At 26.5% G+C, this 22,100-nt stretch overlaps 1 protein-coding gene across 2 annotated transcripts; it reads right to left on the reverse strand.

Annotated features, from left to right (window-relative positions):
- Nucleotides 1-5,419: 5,419 nt before the first annotated feature.
- Nucleotides 5,420-15,420, reverse strand: LOC114131436 (ras-related protein Rab-13-like). Of its 2 annotated transcripts, none has more exons than XM_027996646.2 (6): nucleotides 15,248-15,420; nucleotides 11,190-11,250; nucleotides 7,450-7,588; nucleotides 7,177-7,266; nucleotides 6,855-6,968; nucleotides 5,420-5,791 (listed from the first exon to the last, which is right to left on the reverse strand). In XM_027996646.2, the coding sequence occupies exons 1-6, from the start codon at nucleotides 15,363-15,365 to the stop codon at nucleotides 5,693-5,695; spliced, it is 621 nt and encodes a 206-aa protein (XP_027852447.1). In that variant the 5' UTR covers nucleotides 15,366-15,420; the 3' UTR covers nucleotides 5,420-5,692. The 2 variants fall into 2 exon arrangements, with proteins under 2 accessions (XP_027852447.1, XP_027852448.1); XM_027996647.2 differs by lacking the exon at nucleotides 15,248-15,420 and adding an exon at nucleotides 11,458-11,724.
- Nucleotides 15,421-22,100: the final 6,680 nt, after the last annotated feature.

A 22,100-nucleotide genomic window follows, 5' to 3' on the forward strand; every position in this document is an offset into this window, starting at 1 on the left:
TTTGAAACCTCTTGTATGAACTATGAAGTATGTACCCATCACTTCAATGGATGTAGTAAGTTCGTTTTCTATGTATAAAAACATTCTGTCGGACAATAGAGTCAGTTTCACTACTGCAATTCTATGGAAATACATGGTAAATAATTCTTTTTTTAATTTAAATTAATTTTTCAAATTCTTTTATTTATTTTTATAACTAATTCATGTTAATTTTTGGTCACTTTTTTTTTTGCTTTTTTTAAAAATAAATATGCTTCTTTTTTGCATTTTTGAAACAATCATATGCTTTTTTTGTTACTTATTATGCTTTAAAATCCGAGCCCTATACATCACCAATGATAATATATTATTATTTTAGTTACAGTACCTATTGAATACTTATAATTTATGAGAAATATTATATTACATTTTAAAAATTTAAGTTATAAAAATTAAAGATTTTGTACATTTTTTTACTACAAAATACTTAAAATTTCTAATTTTTGTGAAATTTTGAAAATTTTAACAAAACAAAGAAATTAATTTTGTTGAAAAGCCGTTTAACCTAAAAATTTGAATTTTTCCTTGATTAGTTGTTTGTTTTTTCTCAATTATGAATAAAAGTACTAAGAATTTTTGATTTTAACCACTATTCAGTATAAACTAGATGAAATTTTCTATCAAAACGATCCTCAAAGTTGAAAATCGAAGCATATTGATCACTTATTATAGTGTTTGGAGACACAAAAAAGAATAGGAAGGTACATTTATAATTAATAAAATGAGGAAATTACAAAATTGAAAAATGGAATATCGTGTTATAAATTTTTAAAACAGATTAAAATCGGGACATCTTAATAATAAACATATGATTTTAAGCATCATTTCGTTTTCTTAAAAATGTATAAGAATTAAGCATTTATCATTATACATATTATACTGTTGAAAATAGATGTATCGTAAATTATTATAAACATTCAATAATTTTATTTTAAATTAAGTTTAACCAAATAATACAGAATCAAAAAATCATGTCATAATACTTGCATACGTACAACCGTTTAATGAACAGAAACAATGCGAACAGACAATCAACCCTATACGAACAAATAATGTAAACAAACATAAACGATAAACCGAACGCTGTCGTTATTGGTTTACTCGAATATAACAACAATATACATACATTATTAGGCTGTACAATACGACATCCGCCTACAGCGCGCTGACTCCGAGGAAAAAAATTAAGGGACTCAACAGTGAGTGGAATGATAATAAAACCAATTGCAGAAACAGCCATGAAGGCATAATAATACTATTCAAGACTTTAAAAATGCATTAAGACATTACAAAATATATCCTTAGCAAGCGATTCACACAGGTTGTTATAATGATATACGTATATGTAAAATGACAACGGCATACGACTGAAAAAACTATCTCGTTTGTTTTTCGTTTTCTATTTGTGGTAGGGATGCAAAGCGATTATTTTTGTGGTGAACGCATATTGTTCTCCTGCGCGTCTTCTACACGAAGAACGATTCAAAAATGTCGTTGATATAGTCGTCAGTATAGCAGTATACGCCGTGCGGCACATCCCTCTTGGACACAAACATTTGTTATCGAATCATCAAAAATATAACATAGTGCGTATACTTGACCGACTATTTGTAGGTATGCTCCAATATAGTTTTCAGTTATTAATATTTTCCATTCGAAAGTCAATAAAGTTTTCTGTTACAGTGTTATTATTTTTTTTTTTTTTTTTTGGAGTCTACGCAAAAACTATAGGTATATATTCCAAGACATACACATACAATAATTGACGACCGCTGCAACGCCGTTTGAATATCCAATAATAATTGGTAGGTGAATATGATCATTGAGTACTTAAAAAATCCATATATCAGTATGTGTATATTATATACTATTGAATTTCAAATTGCGATCAAATCGAACTGATTGACAATAGAGACTAGTGCGTCACTCTATCGATCTGTCATCATTACACATCATATTTTATATACCTATAATAATATGCGTTGTAAACACCTACTACAGCGTATATAAGTATATACCGCCAAACTACAGGTAGACTTGGAGTTAAGTATCTAACTTAACAAATATATTTAATTTTCCCCGCTTTTATTGCACGTTATCATACTTAAACATCGTCGTATACATTCATATACTTTATGCATAACATTCTCAACAAACTAAAATTAGTTTGGGATTTTGCATTTTAAGTACCAAAGTATGTTTGTATAGCGTGTTTAACACAATTATGATACTTTACTATTATTATAGTATCACATAAATTTTAATTTTAAATAAATGTTATTACGATTGTTTTAACTCCGTAAAGTGAATGCAAAAAAAAACACTTACCTATAAAAAAAAATTATTGTAAGTTATTGATAATATTCAACATTTTACATTAAAGTATATTGATGTACATATTTTATAAGAACATCATTCACTTATGACACGGAAAAGAACCACGAGGTTAAAGAAATACTCGAAACGCAAAAATTGCACATAATTATTTTTAAATTACAAAGTCCTCAACAATATATACAGTGTATATGATAGACAAAAAAAATTTAAAAATTTTGATTCATGAAGTGTTGTTGCGCAGCTGACGAATTTATGCACAAATTATTATAAATAAGTACATGACAATATATTATGTCTATGAAATACCATAGCAGAATTCTTAAATATAATTTATGATTGTATATTTTAGATTCTGAACGAAGTTATGAATGTATTGATTCTACGAGTACAATAATGATGTTTCATGTGTGTATGTGTTTTTTTTAATATCTGTGTACTTGCATAACTCATTGAAATAATACTTCAATTTCAAACTTCAGGGGTGTGTTTCGATGGCAAAGTGAATATCTTTGATGCATTATAGAGGTTAAAAGTAAGAATTTTCAAATAAATCGAATTTTTTATTTGATTGTAACTCAAAAACTAATCACTGTAAATACTTGCAATTTTCACCAAATCTTTATATTAGTGTTATCTATTTTTTTTTTTTTTTTTTTTTGAGCTATTTATAGACAACTGAAATTCTCGATTTTTTCAAGTATTTTTTTTTTTTTTGAAACGTCGATAAAATACTTGAAAATCTAATACAAAACCCGTTATTTTTTGTTATAAGCGTTTAAAGCTCAAATTTTTACAAAATATGTCAAAATCGCGAAAATGTATAAGTATTTTTATAGTTGAAAATTCATAAAATTGTCTGTATTAATGTCTAAAGTTAAAAAATTAAACACTAAGTTTTTCATTTGTTTTCCTTCAAATAACTATAAAAAAAACTCGAGCATTAGTATAGAAAAAAATGTTATGGATTTTAAATGGTTACGAAATTGCATAACCGTGATAACGATTAATCCCCAAACGATTTATTTTAAATATGTATTAAGTATAAGTCGTAGGTACTTGAAAATTTCACCAGTTATTTAGATTGGCATTTTCTTTACATGATTTAATTTTCAAAATATTTCGCTTATTTTAATGCTAATTGTAGTCTTATAAGCATTAGAAATATTCGTTTTACTTTAGTTTTTATAAATATCAATAAAACTTTTTTGGCTGAGTCAAAATACTTGAAAATTGTATACAAAAATCCTCATAAAATAGTATTTTAGTGATTCAAAAATTATAAGATTACATAGGCACATTTTTTTTTATTTGAAGTTCAAATATTGACAAAAGTTCGTCAAAATCATGAATATTTGCAAATTATTTTGTACCTAAGTATAATTCATATATTTTTTTGTATAAGTAACTAAGAGTTGAAAATTTAATACAAGATTTTTCATAATATGTTTGATTTACAACAATCGCAAAAGACTTAGTACGTTGGGCAATCAAAAAAATTTTATCTTTAATTCGAATTTTTACGATATCCAAAATTCACTCGTAAAATAACGATTTACTCAAATAATTTTAGATTTTTGTTATAGTTAAAAATTATTAGTTGTAGAAACTTGAATCATACACCAGTTTTTAAATTGACATTTTTTATATAAGATTTATTTTTGGGGTATTTAGGTCATTAAAACATAAACCACCCTTTTCACCACCCAATTTAAAATATATCATAATTCCTTTTCTGACAAATCATCTCCGTTCATAATCGTTTTTCGTTTAAGTACAGTCTATCTTTGGATTCAAATTTAACACACTCTATTATATGTATAATATTGATCCACGCGGCACCTAATGTACAGCATAGCGGTATCTACTTGACCAAGCTTTTTTTTTTAATTTGTATTATTGTATATACAGCTTTTGTACTTACTGATTATGTGATGTACGTTATACATCATCGTATATTTGCATGAAAATAAATATTATTGTACTATTGACACGAATAAAGTCAATAATTTTTTGTTGTTTTGGCGTCTCCGTAGAATTCTCGCTCATGTCCATAATAATTTTTCAAAGAAATAACATTTTATAACTATGATAATAATTGTCAGATGTCAATTACAATCATATCAATCATATCATACAATTATACTAAGTGAATATATATTGTATTATATAGCGTGTTCTAATTTTTAAATCAAAACGTGAGCTTTTAATTGCATGAAAATAAGCAATTTCTCTCAGAAAAGTATAATATGTCAATGACTTAAAAATATTTTGGTTATGTATATGTTTCATACTTTACTCATTGATGAATAATGATTTCATCTATCCCCGCAGTAGATTAACAAAATTACTAATTTTTTCAGATAATTCTATAAAATATAGTAAATATACATATAGGTACAATATAATAAAAAAAATAATTATTATTATTTCAAAAATTGTATTACGTTCCCAATTTATTAAAATTATCAATGGATTAATGGATTACAATAAACAAAGATTTATGTTAGGTATACAACATCAAAAAGGTATAAATCAAAATAAATATTTTAAAAAAATACATGTGAATTCGCAGGAAAATATTATATAAATTTTATATAATAATATCAGAAACAATAATAATACATAAAGGCAAAACGTGAAAGATTCGTAGCTATAAATATTTATTCATAATTTAGTGATAATATTTTAAAAATGTTGTTCTGACTTTAGTACTATACATAATATAATATAAACTATTTGAAAAGATACGTAAACAGTAAAAATTTGAAATTTAAACGTTATGTCTGAACAAGTAAAATTTATGACCCTGTCATTATTTGATGACACACCTTTTACGTGTGTACCTATATCATATTAAAGTCTTTATATATTTACTTCGGTTTTTGATAGAATGTATAAATAGATGTTGATAGAATATATTTATATGTATTTAAATAGAAATATTACGCGCGGAAAACGGTAAAAGAACAATTTTGTGCATTTCGAATTTACAAAACATGGTCATGGGTAAAGATACCATAGGTAATAAATTCAATTCATTACGTATAATTTAGAAATATTTATTGCAATACTATAATAATAACGTTATAATATTATGCGTATTATATTATATGTATTTACTATTTATATTATAGTAATCACTAATAATATTAACCACTTATAACTTTCGTCAATTTAGTATGCTTATTGAATTTTTCGACGTCGGATATAGGCGCGATATAAGCCAACACGTGTATTATTATAATAGGCTTTAGGATTTTTCATGAAAATAAAAATAGCTAAATTTTTATGATTATTATTATTAAATTTATGGTCATTAACAGGAACTGCACTTCCGTGTGGATTCGGCAAAAGCTTTTTCGAAGAGTGGTGAACATTTTTCCCTGGGCGTTTCGTCTCTCAGCCCGAACGCTCCCTATGAATAATAAAATGGCACGAATTAACAAACAAATAAATTTAAGAATAATATCTAAATTATACATTATAAACATGCATGTGTGTAGATTGGCTCATGTTTATAATACATTAGAGGCAGCCATTACCTGGTGTCATTTTTTATTTTTATTTTTAATTTAAGGGGAGCAGCATGCTAACCATCACTAACGATATTATTAATTTAAATCATTCGTTTTCTTATACTGAAGTATAGAATGATGCGACAATAGATATAAAGCAGAACCAGTTATCCATTTTTCATTAATCTTATTTAATACCTAATAATATGCCTAGTTGACCGCGTCAAGCATAATATTATGTACTATTTCCCATTTTCTTGAACGTTATAAAAACACGTTTCGTTATATTATAGCTTTAGCTTGATAAGGAGGTACTCTTTTATTCCGGTCTAAACTACAAATTTATTTTATTTTCTTAAATAGATTATTCAATTTTAGAGGTAATCTAATAATCCTATTTTATTATTTTTGTTTAATATTTTTAAATTATGGGAATAAATAGAAAATTACTAAAAAATGAGATAAAATCTTTTTTTAAGTTTCGGAGTTTATATAGATAGAAACTTTTAAAAGAATAAGTATTTAATTCAAAAATCTACATAAATTAAAAATATAGCCGTTTGAGACTTACAAGATATTATATAATATACATAATAAGAGAGATGCCTGAAGATTTTGATATTATCTTTTTATAGGCAGGTAATATTATATACAAGGTGACTTTTAAAGTTAAACACTTATTTCCATAAAAAGTGTTAACATATTTAGGAAAATATATTTTACTTTTTTATTGTTATTTATCAGATTTCATATTTTTAATTATTCATATTCTAATGTAAATTATTTTTTGAGGATTTCAATGCAGATATACAAATAGTTAACTGTACTAATAATATTCTTTCATTGAGGTATTTGACTCTATAATATAGTTGTGTTTACATAGTGATATAATCTATACTCTATAGTATCAAAATCACATCATATGAATATATAGTTATTACATGTAAATATGTAATAGCTCACCGAATATTTGGAACGTTCTTTGATCATTCTAGCCAACGCCTGAAACGCTTCTTCCACATTGATGTCCATCTTACACGAGACTTCAAAAAACGGCATATCGTAGCATTCCGCTATCTATACAAAATAGATAATAATGTATACAATACGTAGTGTGAGGTATAAGTGTATAACATATGTGTGCATACCGATTTATAAATTTATTTTCAAAGTTGATCGTAAAATTCAGAAAAATATGTTTAATTGTCAGTGCTACTTAACCGCTCGGTTTAACAATTTAGCATAATATAATATTTGTTACATTCTCTGAAATCTGAATACTCACTTTTTCTCCGTCTGCTTTGTCTACGGCTCTCACTGTCTCGTTGTCACATTTGTTACCTGCCAAAACTTTAATAACATCCGGCGAAGCGTTCTAAACATGTATTATATATTTTATTATATGATTGTATGTAATTATAACATAATTTACATTTTAATATTGTTATTATAATATTATTAATTAAACACTTAAAAATATACCTGTAGTTATTAATTGAACCATCATGTTATCGTTTACGAGTATTATACTATTATTAAACAGTGCATTAAAACTCACCTCTTGAATATTCTTTAACCAATACGTCAAATGATCGAATGAATCCAAATTTGTGACGTCATAAACGAGTAATATACCCATTGCGCCTCGATAGTAGGCCGTAGTCAGTGTTCGGAAACGCTCTTGCCCGGCAGTGTCCCTGAAATATGTTATTATTAATTAATATACTAAAAAGTATAATAATTAATTACGTTGGTATTTTTAATCTCGTGATAATGGATCGCAGATCATTTTATAGTTTTATACGTTGGCTACAATAATATTATATTAGAATAACAAAATTATTTTTTATTAAAGAAAAAAAAACAAAAATATTTACAATCTTTACATAGAAGAATAAGTAAATTTTATCATAAAAAATTTTTTTTTCTGAATTAAATTAGGAGGAAAACTTAAAAACGTATCCATTGACAGAACACAACGGGATTATTTTTAGATTTTAATATTTTGTTAACTTGAAATTTTTTTTTATTTTTATTATTACTTTTGTTGTATACAGCGTATCTGTGCATTTACTGTAGAACGTAATCTCTATACCACTTTCGTTTCAAGTGATGTATTGGATTTGTAAAAAGTAAATTTGACGAAAGTATGGAAACCATGTTTAGGTGTAGGTGCTAGTAAATCTTAATAACATATATTTTTAAGCACATCTCTAAATAATTTGTACATTGTATATTAACAAGCAATTTCAACATGAATTAGTTTATAACATAATTACTATAGTATAATGTATGTTTTTTTCTAAGAAATCAGATAACCAAAAATTAATTCATTTACTATGATAGGTAATTACTTATCAGTTTTAATTTTTTTAAAACAAAAATTCAACAATATGTAGTATTATTAACGATAATCGGTTTTTGAAATCAAATTTTTAAAAATACCTATTTCTTTCAGAATATATTATTATAATAGAAACTAACCTACATACTATGTTATATATAGGTAGGTACTTACAAAACGTTGTTGCTAATTTAACTGTACTTAAGTAGAGCGTTAAAAGCCCTATTATGAATCATTAAACGTGCCTACCACTAAAAGTTTCAGATATGCACATTATTTCAGTAATTTGTATTTTTTTACTTGTCAGACCTCTCACCAAATACGTTGTAGTTATTTGTTTCATAAGGCCAACCCCGCCTCGAACATGTTTGAAATAGATTTTTAGATTATAATTCTATCATTCTCAATACCTCGTCACCCACTACTTTAATATTCATCTAGCTATCTGTGAAGTCCTCCATATCCAAACTCTGTCCTCGCGACGCTTCGAAAGTGATTAAGAGTTCATTAACTATTTTTTAAGAGGATCTCTGGACGCTCCAGACTTTCTAGAAAGAGTCTCTTTTAAAATTCCCTCATTTTCAACCTGCAAGTTTCTATTAAGTTAACATGATAATAGCAAAACAACCATTTATTGAAGATTTTGTTTAAGGGTTTTCGACACATTAAATATAGTATTTTAAGTCAATACTATTGTAATGTAAATATTCTGTATTTTATTGTTTGATATTGTACTATTTAAATATTTTTCATGAATGAAATGATGACTTAAAAAAAAAAATTTACAACGATTTTTCAAGAGAATGATTATTTACAAACCTTAAAAAAAATAGTATGACAAAGACGCTTTTATTACTTTCGTTCGACTGTAAATATTATTATTTCAAAATATATCGGATTCAATGCAAATAAAACTTATTTAAACTTTTTTAGATATCGTTTTAACAACGGTAATAAATTTTATTGCACTGTCTTGTACAATTTTATATTATATTATACACCATAAATCCCCTTAGAAATAGGAATATCTTCCATTTATAACACCTTTTATAATAAATGTATACCTAGTAATTACCTATACCTACTTAATATTTTGTGGAGTTTTTTCGAATTGTTGTTACACCAATTACATTACATTTTATTAGTGATATTTATAAGTTATTGTCGTTGAACTAATTAATTTTGCTCCTTTTTATTGATGTTTCATAAAACAGTTATATTGTTCTATTATCGTATTATACCTACATTAAAATATGTATACGCTAAAATGTTTTGATTACATTAATTGTGTAGGATTTTTCATTTCTATTTTTTACAGAACATAAAACAATAATACAAGTCTTATAATATGTTTCAATAATTATTTTATAGCAGATTTGCACTTCATTTTCACTTCACATCTACACTTCATAAAACCTAATTGAATCGGTTTTTATGAAAATATCTATCCAAATCATTAATTTTGTAAACATGAAAATTATAATTTGGCTTTGTATAATCGAAAGATTAAACAATTCAACTACATACAAATCATACACGATTATTTAAAATACTTGTCACGTTTATGTGTATACTTAAAGTATAATAATATTATATATTATTAATTAATGTTTGAAAACTTAAAATGTCAGGACATCGTAATTTGTCAATTAATAATAATTGAAAAAAAATCATTTATCCTACCAAGCGCGACGAAATTGTATTGACTTTATGTCATATTTTGTAGTTTGTACACATCATGACGTTAATTGATCGAACTATATTATAAGTTTTATCTTTTCAGCTATAATAATATTATTGAATATAAATTAAATATTACGTCGCGACTGTTTCCCTGTGGTAATTTCCATTTTAAATCAATCGATTTATATTCAGTTATTTTTTTAATCAATCCATTTTCTATAAAATATAATTAAGTCAAAGTATTTTTATATTTAAGTAAATTATATTTGATGTCTCGATAATACATTTTCTCAAGCGATATCTTATGAAATATAGGTTGAATTTATTTTAAAATAATTCAATTTTTTGTTATGTGTAATGAAATATATTTCACACACATATGGAAAATATCAAAGAGCACTTCTGTTGGCATTTTTATTTGGTCTTATGATTATAGGTATCTATTTTATAATATTACGTAACGACTAGCAATATGATAGTATATAGATATATTTTTTTTCAAATAGCTAGTAAGTAGGTACCTAATACCATGTACCTATAACATGCAGTCTATAATAAACTCTTGAAATAAAAATACATTCGTCAAAACAGTAAACAACAACTGTAGTGAGTATAACTGGTAACTGGTCATGTAACAAGTAGGTATAAGTATTAAGTATACACCATATGCACGCAAAAACGAATAGTATAATAATTCATGAGAGAAATATAATAACCGTATCGTTATTATTACAAGGTTCAATTTTATTTGTTCAGTATTAAATCGTATATTTTTGTGTATACAGCACAATTTCCATATTTTCTAAGAATTGTAATTTCAGTTGAATTCGCATATAAAAATAAAATAGAAATAATTTAAAATGACACGGATGTATTTTTTCTTAAAAAAAACCAATACTAATCCACACAGCGACATTCTACAGACATATTTCATATTAAAATTATTTCTCAGTTGCACAGTTTATTTAATTCGTTCAAAATCAAACGACTTAAATTTTTGATAGATACTTATTATGAAAATTAGTTTTAAATGTTTTAAAATGTTATTAAGATAGCTGCAGTTATTTTCTATTGTATTTATTGGTATTTTGGTATGAACTATGAGTATCCGTCAAAAACGACTTTTTATCAATAATTCCGAAAAAACAATGTTATATCAATATTACCTACAGTTAGATTAGATTAAGGACAGTTCATTTAATTATAGATATGAATTGTAGCTATTTTAAATACTCATATCGTTATAAAATGTATTACATGCACTGGCTTACCATATTTGTAACTTAACTGGTTTTTCGTCCAATTGAATTATCTTCTGTTTGTAATCGACTCCTGAAATCCAAAACGGACGAAAATATTATCATTATCATCCTATAAAGTATAAATTATAACAAACAGATATATTATACTATGTATTATTGTTTTATGACATTCTCTAAAATGCCTCTACATTGACATTTTACTAGTCATCGCGTTATGATATATAAATAAAACATGCTGCTGTGTAGTGTGTAACGATGTTAACTCATACGATCTTACCCCTTTTAACCGTTTGATTTTCTTGGGTACACATAGTAAAGTAACCTAAATACCGCGCGACAACCATGCAATTCAATGATAATTGTACAGGAAACACGTCGCAGAAAATGTTATTGTGACCAAAAAGAAAATAATCATCGCGTAAAGCTTGTACACGATCTTAAAATTTCCGGTTGCTTTAATACTCTGTAGTTTCGGAACACGTATATGTACCAATATTGTATATCTGATTCAATTAAGAAAAAAAAATACTGTGTTACTCGTGACACATTTTCTCTATTTGATTGTAATATTTATAAATTATTTATTTATTCAATAAGAGTAATATAACCGGTGCATGACGAATACGTTTTATATCATATTATAATTATTATAACAATAATAATTTTAAATGAATAACAATCATTATCTTTTATCCACCATACTGTCATATGCTGATATAAGGATTATGCATCAAGAGCTATACAATAAATTCATACAACTTATATATTATCTAATGTTAGATAATCCCAAGTACGAATTTATTAAGTAAATAATTAAAACAATTTGTGATCAATACTTTTACGACATGAAAAAAAAAAGGTAAATATCTAATATATTCTTCATGTAAGTATAATACACCATATTATATGATGTAATATCGTAGTGGCGATAATTTAATGAGATTTTAAAATTTGAACAATACCGACATTTTTCTTCTATAATATTTATGATACAATTTGGTTTAAAACGAAATAAAATAAAATTAAATCGTTAAATCTGTATACATAAATTATAGTTCACTATATATAGCTATACAGAGCTTTTCTCCGTGTTAGTCTTTGTTAGGTGCTCATTATTCTTACCCTCCTACTCATCTATACATAAAATATAGCTATTTGAATATTTAATACGATTTATATTTTATAGTAATAAATTTAACTTTTAAAATATTTACATAATTATCTCTTTAAATTGAATCTTTCTCAAAATTGTATAAAACACGAGAAAAACATTTTTTTTCAATTATTTTTATTTTGAGTTCAGCTATTAAACCAATACAAAACATCATTTGTTTTACTAATTTCACTGTGGGGCTTTATTATACAATAACTTTTTTTCAAAAATCATACTTTTAAAATACAATATATAAAAAAAAAAAATGTATTAAATGGAACAAATACAATAAAACACTTTGTATATATACATATTTATATCAACCAAAAGTTTCGTTGACGTACACAGCAAAAGCAACCACATAATGTATTACCATATTATCTAATATAGGATACATCCTTTGGTGAAATCCCCGACGGGATGTTGGTCGAATTACGTTAGGTTTCGACTTTCGCACGACGAAACCTAGTTTCAACGATACATGGTATATCGTATCTATATATTCTATATAATATTCATATTAATAAATATCCATCATTTTATAAATATATATGGTTGTTTGTCCCTTTATGCTGCATTAATCATAAAATATCGCATTCGCGTGAAAAATATATTTTGGTGCCTGTATATAACATACACATAGCGTAATCGATGAATTTAATACTTTTCTATCTGACTTTGAGCTACGTAGAATTTATTTTTATTTAGTCATATGCGACATAAAATGCGCATATACCACTGCAAAATGTGTGTAATACCTATCATTTATACGTATATTATAGTACATTGATACTTATCACTAGGGCTTGGATTTAAATGCCCTTTCAAAAAATGCATTATTTATTAAATAAATTCAAATTATTATTAATAATGAGTTAAAAATTAAATTACATTTTAATTGCACTGTACAATAAGTATTTCTTTAATGTTTTGAAATTTAAATGATCGACGGGTGTGACATAAAATTAATTTCAGCCTTGTCTAATTTAACACCGGATTACCCCTGATTTAAGGTTCAAATTAAAATAATTTATAATAATATATATTACGTAGTACTATATTATTATGTAGATAGTACTTATATTTCAATGAGGTCAATTTTTTTTAGAAATAATACGAGAAATAGGTCAAAAATATCCTAAGAAATTAAAAAAGTCAAAATATGTCCTAAAAAGTATAAAATCAATACAATAAACTACAAAATATATCCCAAAACATTGTTGTAGAACACGGAATACTTGAAACATATTTATAGCTTGAAAAGCACCACGTAAGACATCCCAAAAATAAGATGCAATCTCAATTGAAATCCGAGTCCTGCTTATCACGAAATCGTGCAGACACTTCCCCTACCTACGGCTACATATCTACCTAGGTGGTAAGTACATATACAATATGTTACATGAATATTAAAATAGTATTGTGATTTTTAAAATTATATTTATTTTAATAGTAATACATAATAAGTCAAAAAGGATTCCGTTACAATAATCGATCGCATTTCTCTGGGACATATGGCGATAAATAATATTCTAATCATATATTTATGTGGTGGTCAACAGTTGTGGTCAAATCGCATGTAAACATTATTGTAAACACTTAAAAAATATTTAATATTATAAACATACAAAGCATATTACCTACGCCTATGTATACATATAATATATAATGGAAGTACTAATGTTTATTATTGCTGCACGCTAAAAATATATTATGTAATTATACGCCCGATTTTATTAAACATGTTTTAATATATTATTGTTTAAAGTGTTACCCGGTTACCGAGGAGTTCGTGCATTATAATATATGTATAATAGGTACGTATTTATTCACATCATATATTGGGTTTTAGGTATAATGTAGGTTACCGCGAGGACATTTGAAACTTACGTACAAAGGTCACCGTTGATGAATTTAACGACGTGCTGGTTGTTAGTAAATAGGACGCGAAGTTTGCACACTGATAGCATATTTTGAAGATACTTAAATTTTTTTTCTGCAGACAGCAAATAAAGTAGGTATATCTATTATTATTATTGAGAGTCCTCCGTGGGTTTTTAACAGTGTGTGAAGTTATGAATATAAATTCATGTTCGTATACGTTAAACGTAAATAGGGGTGGTTGACTAAGAGAAAATTAGCCTTTCCTGAACATTTCATTCCATTTTCAATAATATATTTATTTATTTAATGAAATCTTTATTATTTAGCTTTAATTATTTTATTACTTAATTTATGATTTATTATTTTATATTGTAGCATTATGCTTACAACATTTTCATACAAAAATGAAATACCTAGCTTGTAGGGTAAAATCTCTTCACTTATATTCTAATTCTGTAATTGATTTGGTTGAAATAAATAAATAAATTCTTACACGAATTTTTGAACTTTGTGTGTATTGTAATACTTGAATGAGATACAGACACATTTACGTAACTGATAAAATACACGGGAATGCAGGGAATGCACATACACACACGAGTACACGACACACGCAGCACCCAATACTGCACTGCTGCATAAATTGAAACATCTGAGCCATCTGAGAAATGAGATTTCTAGTTTGCACTATTATAAAACGAATAATTAAATAATATACATATAATATGCGTGTTACGGCGTTTCCGCTATCAAAGATCGTCGTAATAAAAAATCAAGTATTTTAGTAGGTACCTAAAAAATATGTTACTCTATATAGGCGCAGTTAATTTTTATCGATAGGCAATTTACTAATCTGACTGCGGGGAGGATGTAACATGCAATAAAATATTTTTAAACACGTATAATTTATACGAACTATGTCGTACAACGCGCATTATAATGCGTATAATATTATCCGAAAAAAAATTTCGGCAATTCTCGCAACAAGCCCGTCAAGTACGGCCACCTGTTCACAAATAATAAAACTTACCTATGGTCGATATGTACGTGTCGTAATACGTCTCGTCGCAGAACCTGTGCATCAGACATGTTTTGCCGACGTTCGAGTCGCCCAGCACGAGCACCTTGTACGATTCGCCGGCGTTCATGTCACGGCATAGCCCTCGAGACACACACTGATCGGCGACGGCGGTGGTGGCGTGTGTGTACACGTCGTCGTCCCTTATTTGCGCCGTTGGTAGTCGCAATCGTTCGATTATCGTATCGGAAAACGCGAGACATCGATGTCTCAGAGCAGTGTATATATGATAACATACTACCCATACACATTATCGCGGTGCATTCGCCGAAAAAGCTCGATTGTCGTGCTCGAGAGTCCGCCCACGCCGCCCTCCGCCCCGTATAACGGACCATATTATATACACCGACGACTAGAACCCCTCTCGCCGCCACAGACGATGACTCACCCGATGAATATCGATTCGGTGTCGGCAACCCAGTCGGGGCCAAAAGTGGTACACACACTATAATATATACATGAAACAAAATAAATGTACCCTTTTGTTTTATTTTTTGCTTTCCGACGATCGTACAACCAGGGTCCGATCTGCCGAATCGTTACCGTCGGCACACTATATTATTATAATAATTTGCCATTTTTTCCTAGATATTATTGTTACAATAACCACAAAATAACCGTTTCAATAGGTTTATTACGAGGTATTTTTTTTTTTATTATTGATTATAGTAAACCTGTCCAAAGACAATATTACCTTTGTTCATTCTTTACCGTTTAACATTCTAAAAGCTAAATCGATTTAATCCATTAGTATAATTTTTCGATTAAAATATCGACAACGAGGGACTATTGGTATTTTTTATGAGATATTTAATATGGTAAATATAAAAACCTGAATTATAGAACATAATATTATTCTAAAAATATTGAAAAAAAATCGGATGTGTAGCTTGTTCAAGAATTTATAACATTATATAATAGTTGCATTGTACCTACTGTGTATAAAAGTGTCGACATTTGTGAAGAACGATTCTTAACTTACATTAATCTTGAAAAATCAATGATAACGTCATTTTATATAATATTATACAAATACCTACTATATATATCATACTTATAACTGCGATATTGCAATATTATTATTTATTATCTTACAAAAATCATATAATAAAGTAAGTAGGTATAACAGTTAGAGAAACTGTTCGAGTTAGAATCAATTTATTTAACTCAATGATAAATAAGAAAATGATAAAATCGTAATTTCTTTAAAATATTTTCCAAAGAATAACTAGACAATTTGAAAAATGACCACTCTAAAGCACAACCCGTGTTAAATTATTTTCAATATAAAAAAGTGCTGAGTGAAACTTTTGTATAGCTTTTCTATTGCCTTAAAAAAACGTTGACCGAATAAATCGTATATAAAACACATCATATACCCTAGCTCTCAGAATCTGAAGAAAGTTTAATAAACAATCAATAACGACATCCCTTCAAATCCACTTTTAGTAAGCTTAAGAGATATTTATCTAGTCTTTACAATTTACGTACCTACATTTTTATGTTCAGCTAAATCCTATATGCAGAAATGTATTGCCCGTAAGTGTAAGCTCTAACGTAAAGTACTCTACAAAACTTTCCATCAAAATTATTCCTATAAACTTAAAATAATATATGCCACAACAAAATATTATTACGATACAGCGTATAGTGCATAATACTTAAATCCTATATTCCTATATGGGTACGTGAAGAGTAAGAGCATGACATATAAGATATGAATACACTTTTTTCAAACTCAATAGCACTGATTCGAAAAAACGAATATAAGCAGCTATAAATCTACTAAAATATATCAATCAATTCATTTTGCCAAATTGCAATCATTGTGAGTATATACGGTCTAATGCGTGATACGGTTTTATACTAGATTTTCGAATAAAATTTAGAGAGTATTTACTATTTTGTAGTCAAGAATGGCATCGTGGATCTAACTTTAGGGTTATGCCAATCTATAAAATTCAAACTTTCCGGAAAACACCATTGTACAGAATTTCTAATGCTCAACCTTATGTGTATTATTAGTTTTAATATTCTTCTTACTGATCTCAAACTTAAATCAGTAGACAAAGAATCAAAAACATTTCACGAAAGATTTCATAATACATTCTGACATTATGCTTCCTACGCAAACAATCTTTGGAAACCCTTTGAAGGTAGTTGATAGTTTATTTATTAAATTTAAATTTAATGATAAATCATCGCAAAAAAACAATTCTGAGTGAAGATGGCTAATATAGGTACTATGATCTATATTATAAAGTATATTTTATTATTTATTTACACTGAAAGTTTATAGGAATTTATTTTACTATTAGTTATACGGTAGGGTGAATTCATTTTTCCGAAAACAGCAATTATCATATTATTGTTATTAACTTTTGGAAGGTCAAGACTAATAATTTTTAACATACTTTTCTGAGAAAAATTTTCTTGATAATAATGAAAAAAAAACTATTTTTACGCAAAACTATTTTTTGATAAAATTTAGTTTTGAATTTATTTGTATTCAAAAATATTAGCTCCTGTATCATTATCGACTTTTCATAGATCAAAGTAAATAAGTTCGTCACATAAATAGGTAAAAGGTACCATAAAATTAATTTAAATATTTTGAAAATACCATTGTGTGTATTGACTATTGTGATGTGTGTATAAAATAAAATAATATACGTACCTAATACGTAAAACTGTCAAATCTTCACAAGTATTTTTTTGATTACAAAAAAATAACTATAATAATATGTACTTCTTCTTTGTTTGAATATGTAATTAAGTAATTTTACTCGTTCCAGCAAATCCTAATATAAACATTAAGTAAAAATTTCAAATATTTATGGTTATTTTTTTTTTAAATAACACTCAGCATTAATTTTACCATTTCCTATATTGTAAAATATATTTAAATTAAAAATTCAAGTACCTATTTTTTTACCTACTAAAAAAGTGTTTTATACAAAAAATACACTACCTATCAATACATTCATCGTTTTACACTGGAAAGTCTAAAAATTACAAGACTATTTTTTTTTTATTAGCCTTTTGTAAAACAATGTACAAGACTAATTAAATAAAATAAATTATTTTATAGTTTAAGTATAATATGCCTTCTTTTTCAAATTGTTTATACTTTTTTATAGTTTGTCTCTGTTATGATATACCTATAATATACTTATTGTGCCTCGTGATTTGCTAATTTTCTAAATAAAAATTATTAAAAAAGAAAAAATCGCGTCATGAATTCACGTCATGCGATTTCCGCACCAGCCATATACGTAAACTATGCTATTTTATGGCGTTAATTATGTCACGCTATTTAATTGTTATTATTTATCTCTGTGTTAGTTCTTAGCCATCGCAATTTATTGTTTCAATATTAGTTTTCCTATAACTCCCTACACGTGACCGCAATACGTAAAAATTGTATATAAATTTATACATCATCGCATACAACACCATCATACCTTAATTGCCTACTATACCCAATCGCACTAACACACATAATATACAATAAACATATATTATAAAACATTATCATATTGTTCTCCAATCATTCCAATAATATAAAACTTTGCGCGCAATCGTCTAGATAAGATTTTTATTTAGTTTCGTAGATCGTTATTAGTCACATAATTATATTTTTTACATTATTATTCTTTACCAGTGGTTCTCAATCTTTATGGATTCATGTCACATTTATCTACGAGAATTCAACACTGCATCTCTCTCACATTAAAATATTAAACAATTTAAACTATTCATTTAAAAAAAAAAAAAGTGGTTTAAATAGTAAGAAAGAGAAAAATAGTAGAAAAATAATAGTTACACATTTTATCTTAGTTGTAGAGTCAAATGAACATTGACATTTTGAATCTAAAGAATAAATAAAATTACATCTGTGTGTAGTAATTTACTCCAACGGGCAACGACTCTTGTATATTTGGTTTTTATTGAAAAACTCGAAGAAAGAAAATTTTCGTATACAAATGTTGCTAATTTTGTCGTATGTTATATAACTATATATTAAGACCTATATAATTCAGCTTATGGCTTATCGTATAAAATATATAAGAGTACAATAATAAAAATAAATAATAATGAGATAGATGTTTCCAAAGGCATGTGAAGGACATTTGAATCTTAGGGGATAACCTTATAAATGTAGCTTATGCTAACCAAACAGTAATATAAAAAGTTTAATACGTTTACAACACTATCATTGGATTAACACTAAATTGCAATTTGTTTTTTCATTTATTTAGAAGTAATAAAATCGTATATTATATAAGTAGAATTTTACCTACCTATATATTATATGTCTTAATTTAACGTTCGCAGTACGTTCGGAGAAGTTACATTCCATGAAATTCATACTAACCCCTCCCCACACCCTTGGCAAAAAAATAGGAGTACCTATAATAAGTCAATAAGTGTGTACTATGTGCAATAATTAGAAATAATAATAACGTTCACAAAAAGTTGGTATCGATAGTTTATCAAAGGCTAATCAAATATGTATTATTCAATTAACGTAAAACTTGGTGGCGCATTTACAGTTTTACAATATCAAGACAATATATTTTAATGAAGTGAAAAAAGATAACCCCCCCTCCACTGGGTGATTTCTGGCTATGCCACTGTTTGTATGCTAGTTCGTATTTAAAACATCTATGAGCACATAACTATTTAACCACCAGCTTATTGAACTATTGCTACTTCCATTACTTATACCTAAATGGCTAAATATGCAAGTTTAATGTATCTAAATTTAATGTGTCAGAGGACAGAGGTGGCGTTTGACTAGGTTATATGGACTATACTCTCGCAAGGATGTATATCAATAGCCAAAATTACCTTTTTATCTGTAAGAAACTTATCAATTGAATCAGCTATCGATTTCGTCTAACTTTTCTTTGTGCTAATTTCATCGGATTGTATATTATTATATTATACTAAAAACTGATAACGAGAGGCTAAAAAAATTATGTGATAGTCACATTAATGGTAATCTTAAAATATAGGAAATGTGTTCATTACCATTGAAACAAAAAATTTACAGTTGTGAATGGTTTCATAAAAACTTACCTCTCAAATCACTAAAGCTCTACCTAAAATAATTTTGTTTTCACATACTATATTGAACTAAAAAGTACAATATAATACATATATATAATAATAATAAGAGGATTAAACATAAATAAAATCAGCAAAAACAAAAATTATGAAATAAGAACAATATATGTAATTTACATTGTATATAACGAATATATTTCACGGTTATTTAAATTAAAAAAAAAAAATGATATATTCATTGTCATCAAATCACTATTTTAAAAAATGACAATTTAATTTAATTTTTTATAGTAATCACCTTCGTCAATATTTAAGTTATTATATTTATTATTTCATACCTTACTGTTTTTATCTGCCCTACTATGTGTCTATGTATATGGAATCAATAGCCGGTGGAATCAACATATACAAATGTCCGTTCTGCGGAATCGATAAAACTACCCTCGCAAGTATAACTACAAAATTAATTTCTTTAGTTAATTCAAATGGTTTTTAATATAAATTTTATTTTTTTCTTGCATAAAGCTTATAAATTAATGTCCTTTAGCTCTACTAAATAAGTCAATCAAGTTCCGCTTATGTTCATTGAAAATTGTTTAATATTTACAAAAGTTAAAATACATCTATTCATTTTTCTATTTTTAAATTCCCATGTTTTTACTTTCACTGTATTCAATAGGTACTAAATTACATGGAAATCAATAAGGGTCATAAAATTATTCATAATTTTTTACATATAGTTATCATCCCACATTCCCACCTATACCTACGTATGAAATTAAACCAAATTTTTTATTTCTGATTTTATGTAATATTATTATATTTTATTGTGTTAATATATTATTTATTAATCATTAGAGATTATATTTAATATAGGCTGACTATAATACAAACATAACGTTAAATATCGTTATTATAATTATTGAACGAACATACGCATTAATGAAATTCCATTTTTTTATATGGTTGTCGGCCACTCTATCTCATAATTTCAAAATATTAACATTTAAAAATTGTATTGACATATTAATTATTATTATAAATATTATAATCAATAATTTAACCATCAACAAAATAAATTGTCATCACGTCTATATTTTATTAATAAATAGACGTTCGTATAGTAATAATTATTCTATATCACACGATTACTACTGAAAATAACATACAAATTATTAATAATAATGATGATGATATCACGATCGGGTCAAAGAACGAGTCTGCATTTAGTAATGTAAACGTATTATACTATGTACTTATTGTACTTACTCCATTTTTCTTAGACCAACCCGCCAGTATGACCTTTTGTATTACACTCCAGCGACTTTATAGCACAATAATCGTTAATTTTCTTCAAACACTTTTATATCATTCTAATAGCTTGGTCTATATACATCAAGTTCTTAGTATTCAAATCATGAGTAAACACATTAAATTTTTAATATTTTTTATTGAAAAATTATAAAAGAATAAATAGATGTATTCTCTCACACTGTTGCCGTTACAGATTTAAACTACAAAAGAGGTGAGCAATATTCATACATTTATAATTGACTAATATTTTTATTTCTATCCTAAATATTATAATTTATAACATTACCAATCTTATATCAAAAGTATTCTGAATTAAAACGGTCGAATCAAACAAAACAAATTTAAAAAAAAATAATAATGCGATGGAAAAAATTGATATTTTTTTTATTATTTGCAAAAGAAAACAATTTTCGTGAAT

Source organism: Aphis gossypii, chromosome 3 (genome assembly GCF_020184175.1).
Source record: "Aphis gossypii isolate Hap1 chromosome 3, ASM2018417v2, whole genome shotgun sequence".
NCBI classification, from domain to species: Eukaryota; Metazoa; Arthropoda; class Insecta; order Hemiptera; family Aphididae; genus Aphis; species Aphis gossypii.